General features: G+C 41.1%; 1 protein-coding gene across 1 annotated transcript in view; it reads left to right on the forward strand.

The window, feature by feature from the left end:
• KAT2B (K(lysine) acetyltransferase 2B) overlaps positions 1 to 7,308 on the forward strand; it is a 126,740-nt gene that overhangs the window by 59,377 nt on the left and 60,055 nt on the right. The window contains exon 5 of the mRNA XM_011933775.1: positions 2,829 to 2,974. Coding sequence (XP_011789165.1) covers positions 2,829 to 2,974 — 146 coding nt within the window. The remainder of the gene's footprint in view (positions 1 to 2,828; positions 2,975 to 7,308) is intronic.

The following is a 7,308-nucleotide window of genomic DNA, read 5'->3' on the forward strand; positions in this document are numbered from 1 at the left end:
AGCTAATTTTTTGTATTTTTAGTAGAGATGAGGTTTCACCATGCTGGCCCCACTGGTCTCAAACTCCTGACTTCAAGTGATCCACCCACCTTGTCCTCCTAAAGTGCTGGGATTACAGGCATGAGCCACTGTGCCCAGCTCAGATTTATTATTTATTTTTATATTATATTACATATTTTATATATTTACAGCAAACAGGTGCTGTAACATTAGGTACATATATATTTACAATTGTTATATCCCCTTGATGAATTGATCCTTTTGGTCTCGCTGTATAGTTTTTTTTTGAAATGGAGTCTCCCTGTGTCGCCAGGCTGGAGTGCAGTGGTATGATGTCCGCTCACTGCAATCTCTGCTTCCCAGGTTCAAGCAATTCTCCTGCATCTGCCTCCTGAGTAGCTAGGACTACAGGCGCGTGCCACCATGCCCAGCTAATTTTTGTATTTTTAGTAGAGATGGGGTTTCACCATATCGGACAGGCTGGTCTCGAACTCCTGACCTCGTGGTTTCACTGCCTTGGCCTCCCAAAGTGCTGGGATTACAGGTGTGAGCCACCACGCCCAGCCAGTTTTTGACATAAAGTCCATTTTGTCTGACGTAAACATAGCTACTCCTGCTCCTTCAGGATCCCCTACTCCTTGGTATTTAATCCTCTTAACTTTCTGAAAATGCATTTGTTTAGATATCTTAGTTTGAGCTCCCCAAGAAACAGACTGTGAGACAAGGATTTGAGTGCAGGTAGTTTATTTGGGATGAGAGTAGGAGATTGAAAAGTGAAACAATGAGGAAACGGTGGCCAATAAATAGTGAATTACTAAGCCAGCTCTCACTGTGGGCAACTGGTACTTAATTCTGTGGGGGAAAAATTGGGAGCTGGTATAGAACACTTACTTCAGAGTTATTCCATCTGAAGAGTGAGGAAATGAGTATTTATACCCTAACTTCTTTAGTCTTTGGCTAAGAGCTGCTCTTGAGGGGTATCTAGGTGGCAGAGTAGGTTAGGGTGATAAGAAAAGCCCTTAGGCCAAATGGAGCTGCTGGTAGTTGGAAACCAGGAGTTGTGGTAAGGAGGAGGGATATATAAGTGGATATTAGTAGTATCCTCTATCCCAGGCTTCTGACTCAGCATTGTGGCTCAATGGTGAGTGCATCATGGTCTTCAAAGTAGATTGACCCATGTCCACCACCTACTAGATATTCCTCAATAGCCTTTAGTTTCATCTCCCTTTAAAAGAACGAGGAATAATCTATCACTTTTTAAAACGTATCTAATCTTTCTTTAAAAATCATTTCAAGCACTTTAATGTTCAAGCATTTTTAGGCCAGTACACTCGGAGCTATACCTAAGAGGATCATTCTTGAAGTGCTGCCTCCTGTTATGTGGCAAACATAGTAATAGATGTTGGGGATAACAGAAATAAAAGACATTATTCCAGCCCAGAGGAGTTCCTGGGCGAGTGGGTGATTATTAGATGGTTTATCTAGAGATCCTTTTTCAAGTGAAAAGGGACTTGAAGTGAATCATTTAATCAACAAAAATATGTTTGTAGGTGCTTTAGAATTTGGGTCAAATCTTTTTCAGTTTCAAACCCTAGCTCTGCCTTGTTGGCTGAGTGACATTTGATGAAACAATATTCAGTCTGTCTGAGACTGTATTAGTTCATTTTCACACAGCTATGAAGAACTACCTGAGGCTGGATAATTTATAAAGAAAGGAGGTTTAATTGGCTCACAGTTCTGCATGGCTGGGGAGGCCTCAGGAATCTTACAATCATGGTGGAAGGTGAAGGGGAAGGAAGGCAAGCCCTACATGGCTGCAGGAGAGAGAGAGCGAGCAAGTGAGGAGGGACTTGTCAAACACTTTTGAACATCAGATCTCATGAGAACTCACTATCATGAGAACAGCATGGGGGAAACTGCCTCCATGATCCAATCACTTCCCACCAGGTCCCTCCTTTGACATGTGGGGATTGCAATTCGAGATGACGTTTGGGTGGGGACACAGAGCCAAACCATATCAGAGCCTTAGTTTCCTCAATTGTAAAATGGAATTACTAATGCCGACTACATGGGATTGGGGATTAAATGCAATAACCTTAAAAGATGGACTGTATTTGAGTAGAAGAGATCACAAAAGGATGAGTGAAGAGAGGGTCAATGGATAGGTCACAAAACTATAGTAATACAACAGAACAAAGATGCAAAAGTGGGTTTGCAGTTGGATCATGGAGGATGTTGAATCTCAAGCTAAAATAAGCCATGGGGACTTTGCAGCAGACAGTGAGGTTTTAGTGTGTCTCAATCAGAAAGGCTGAGGAAAAAGGCCTTCAGTCTTTACACTATCATGATATTCTTTGGTGAATGAGCTCTTCATAGGAATTAGAGCTACACCTTTAGGGAGCTTGGTTTTCTGCATCTCTGAACCACCAACTGACAAATCCTGCATTCATGAGTAGGACCATAGAGAACCCTCTTGACATGGTGGAGAATTTGCTTTTATGGAAATCTAAGAACTTGACCCTATCAGGACTAGTCTTGGTGCTACCAGTACTGGTTCTTAAAATGTGCATTATTTGCGTACATTAGTCACCAGCCCATTTTTAATGTTGAACGGGGAGACTAAGGCTCAGGAACATGGTAGTCTCTTAATTATAGGTAGATTTTCTGAGAAGACTTCAGTCCTATAGGAGTTCAGAAATTTTCTTTTATTCCCAATGAGCTTAAAGGATTGATGGTAAGATTGATGAGAGAGAACCTTCTATTTTAAAATGGGGAATGTTTGGTTTCCAATTGAGTTCTTACATATGTTTCTTCGATCTTATCATAAGCTGCTCATGTTTCCCACCTGGAGAACGTGTCAGAGGAAGAAATGAACAGACTCCTGGGAATAGTGTTGGATGTGGAATATCTCTTTACCTGTGTCCACAAGGAAGAAGATGCAGATACCAAACAAGTTTATTTCTACCTATTTAAGGTGAGATTTTAACATTTTAAAAACATTTTCTCTCATTATTCAAATGTGCTCAGTCTCCATATGCCAGGTCATGGGTGTGAAGGCTTTCAGCTCATGGTACATTTTGCCCTCAGAGTGTGCTGAACCATACGTTTCTTCATGATGGATTCTCTAAAATGACCCATCATACTTTGAACACATCACTCTCTTTGAGAGCTTTCACACTTGTATGCAAAGTTGAGTGTCTTGATTTGCATATGCTAATAGATTTTTCCATCCACCCAACAAATATTTATTGCACATCTGCTCTGCATGTGGCACTAATGTAGGCATGAGGGATAGAACAGTGGACAAAACAGAGTTCTTCCCCTCATGAAATATACATTTCAGTAGAAGAGACAGTCAACAAGTAAATAATATCTTTGCAGGTGGTGATAAGTGTTCTGAAGAGAAACAAAGTAGGATAAGTGGAATCAGAATGGCAGCGATGGTGGCGAGTTGGGGACATGCCAGCGAGGAAGGTCAGTTAGGATAGCCTCTCTGAGGAGATGGAAGTTGAGCAGAAACCTGAGTGGGAGATAGGAGCCATCTGTACAAAGTGCTGGGTGAAGAGCCTGCCAGGCAGAGGGAAAAACAGGTATTTTAGGCCATGCACTAAGAGAGCTTGAAGTGATGTCCAAATAGCAAGGAGGGCAGCATGGTGGAGCCCAGCGAGCAGAGGAATGGGTGGGAGGAGAGGTAGTTGGAGGAGTGGCTGTAAGTCCTGTATCTCTAATGCTTTAAGAGGAGGAATCAAGATATTCCAAATTTATTTTGGTATCTTAGCCACCGTTATCTGTTTCTCACTGACACCAGTCACCGATTATTGCTACCATTCCCCTACCTGTCTCTTCACTAGTTCTACCTCAGCTCCATGTGGGTCACATCCATTCCTTTCCCATAGATGTACATCTCGTCAAGCTTCTGATTAGACCCAGGACTAACAGATGTAGGAAGCAAACTGGTGGTGGAAATGGATAGCAAAACTTCAGGTTGCCAAAAATAGATCTATAAACGAGGCTGCCAGAAGGAATAACCTTAAAAGAGAATAAACCTGCTATTGAGGGCATTGTAGATTATGTTGTATTGTGTAACCCTTACAAGGATGTTAAAAGCAAAACAAAAGCACTCAGAGATTATGGATAGGAAAAGTTTGCCTCTTCTAATAAGAAGCACTGTGCTTCATTTTTGGAAATAACTCCCCTTTAACTCATTTATATTTATTTGTGCTTCATTTTTATATGACAAAAATAGCTAAATTTTCCAGTAAGTTCCCTCTTTTGCTTTGGCTGCTAGGAATCTTAGTGCAAATTTTGTATCCAATTCCTATAGCTTTTTTCTTTTCTTTGTCTGAACTTATTTAATTCATAATTTTGCCTTTCCCCCTTTTTATTAACTTATCTTTTATTGTACTAATGGGGTTTTTTGGGTGGTTAGGAGATAGGAGAGGGAGGTAGAATTATATTTTTAAAATTTGATAGATATTAAATGTGGGGATATTAATTTTACAAAGAATAATAGGAGAGAGAGGGAAAGAGAGAAAGAGAAAAAGAGTAGGGGAAGGGAGAGAATATGAACAGCTGGATTCCCCACAGCCATTAACAGGCACTAGACCACTTTAGGCATCCAGGTGACAACTTGTTGACGTGGCTATGAGGCTTGAGTCATTCGGCTCGAGCCCTGGTAGGTTCACAGTGTTTAGAGCTTCTGTGGAAAAAGATCTTAGTTGAAGAAAAACAAGGTCTGCATGACTACAGCTATTATTTGTCTTGGAACTGTGCTCCCTGGCAGCTCCCACTACCCTGTTGGAAGTGAAGGTGGTGTCAAGGTTTCCATCCTGTCAGCCTCTTTTTGGTTTATAACCAACCAAACAGGCCAGAAAGCATTGCTCTGCTTTAAAGTACATCTTCTCTCTCTTTCTTCCCTCCTTCATCTTAAAATAACAGTGCATATATATTTGCTTGTGGAAACACAGTCCAAAATATTAGCATTCTCCCCACCTCCTGCAAAAAGTATTATTCTTGGGCAAATGAGTTATAAATAATCTGTTCCTTAGCTTCTGAAAGGCAATTCCTAAAAACAAAACAAAAATAATGGTTACAATTTTTTTTAATTTTAATTTTTTTGAGACAGAATCTTACTCTGTCATCCAGGCTGGAGTGTAGTAGTGTGATCCCAGCTCACTGCAACCTCCACCTCCTGAGTTCAAGTGATTCTTCTGCCTCAGCCTTCCGAGTAGCTGGGATTACAGATGTGTGCCACCATGCCTGGCTAATATTTGTATTTTTAGTAGAGATGGGTTTCACATTGTCAGTCAGGCTGGTCTCGAACTCCTAGCCTCAAGTGATTTCCCCCATTCGGCCTTCCAAAGTGCTGGGATTATGGGTATGAGCCACTGCACCTGGCCCATGATTTTTTAAAAAGAAACAAGGAGAAAGGCAGTTCCTGTGTCTCATGTGTCAATAATTAAAGTAAAAATGTGTTATATATTTTAGTAGCATTAAAAAATTTCAGTCTTAATCTGGGCATGGTGGCTCACAACTGTAATCCGAGCACTTTGGGAGGCTGAGGCAGGCCCATTACTTGAGGTCAGGGGTTCGAGACCAGCCTGGTGAACATGGTGAAACTCTGTCTGTACTAAAAATACAAAAATTAGCCAGGCATGGTTGTGCATGCCTGTAAATCCCAGCTACTTGTGAGGCTGAGGCAGGAGAATTGCTTGAGTCCAGGATGCACAGGTTGCCATGAACTGAGATCACGCCCCTGCACTCCAACTGGGGCAACAGAGTGAGACAATGTCCCCAATAATAATATTAATAAAATCAGTCTTAGATGTTGAACATAAATCCAGTGGAAGGCTGCGTCCTAAAGTTGAAGTGCTTACAAGTGTGGCTTAGTGCTTACAAGTGTGGCTCTGGAGTCTAACTACCTGGGTTTAAAACTTTGGTCTATCACTTACTAAATGTGACTTTGGGCAAGTTAATCTGCCTTGTTAGTAGTAGCACCTACCTCAAAAGGTTAAATGAGATAATACATATGAAGAACCATGAAGATCGTCTGGTGAAATTAAGGATGCAAATGCCTGCTGCTATTAAGAACTTTTTTATATGCCCACTTATCTCAGCTTCATCATCTTATAGATAAACTGAAGTTCAACAACTCCACAGTCCATCAGTTTACCTCCAAATTGAAACCCCCAATGGGCCAAGTTCCTAAATGGTCTTATTTTAACTGGTGGAAAAAAGCAAGCAACCAGAATTATTTGTATTTAATTTTTATGACCAATCTTTAGATATTCTTAGAAACATATACAATGACTTATCTTTATTACAAATTTGCTTTTATAAAGATGGGCATAATACTTGAAAGGATGAACAAATGCCCCATACTCATAATTTGTGTGGCACCCCTGGAAGGAGTTGAGGTCTTTGTAAGACACAGTTCAGTGGTAAGATATGGTCATCTTCAACCTTGGTGGTTCATCGATTTCCATTTACCCCTGAGAGAATGGTTTTCATGTTTTGTTTCTACTGAAAAGGCAGTAAGCAGAGAAAGGAGGGATTGATGTTACTTAAATAACTGTGTGGTCATATCTAACTGACCCACATGTAAAAGTTACAGAAGATTCAAGCCAAGATTGAAGGTAAAGAATTTCAATATCCAATTTATTTTCTGCATTGTTCTTGGTAAGTGGCTCTGTGTTCTCTTTTCTGTTTGCTCTTGGAGAGCTTTAAATTCCAGTGGCAGGAATTAAGAGCAGTGTTTTTGTTTTGTGGGCATTGAGATGCCAGAACAGTTGGCCTGCCTTCTACGGATGGAAGGGGAATGAAAAAAAGACTGCAACAGTGAAAGTTGCCCATTTAGAACTCTGCAGACTTCCTTCCCAAAGAGCCTGGGCCCTAGATGATGCGTATGCCACGCAACTGCTATAGACAGCTCCTGTCCCCTGGCCTCCTTTGTGCAGAATAGATCTTGGTCTTTCACGTCTTTAAATAAGATCCTCTAGAGCTTCAGCACACCTACAGTGGCCTGGAGGGGCATGTGCCAAGTGTGTAGGGTTGCATACCAGGCCTCTGGGTCAATGGAAAGCCAGAAAGAGTAGGAGAAGAGGGAAGTGAATGGGACAGTGGTGTCTGTTGGACCAGCATGGGTGGCCTAGGCTGCCCAGAACATGAAAGAGGTCCAGTTCCTCTTAACTCTGGCTATGGATGTGAAGGCCAATTTGGGTTACCTGATATTCGTTGCCCATTTTATTGACTTAAGGATTTGTTTATATATAGTTAAGATAAATAGAATATGGTAACTTCCTTTAAAGG

The sequence above is a fragment of the Colobus angolensis genome, unplaced genomic scaffold (assembly GCF_000951035.1).
Source record: "Colobus angolensis palliatus isolate OR3802 unplaced genomic scaffold, Cang.pa_1.0 Scaffold129, whole genome shotgun sequence".
Taxonomy (NCBI): Eukaryota; Metazoa; Chordata; class Mammalia; order Primates; family Cercopithecidae; genus Colobus; species Colobus angolensis.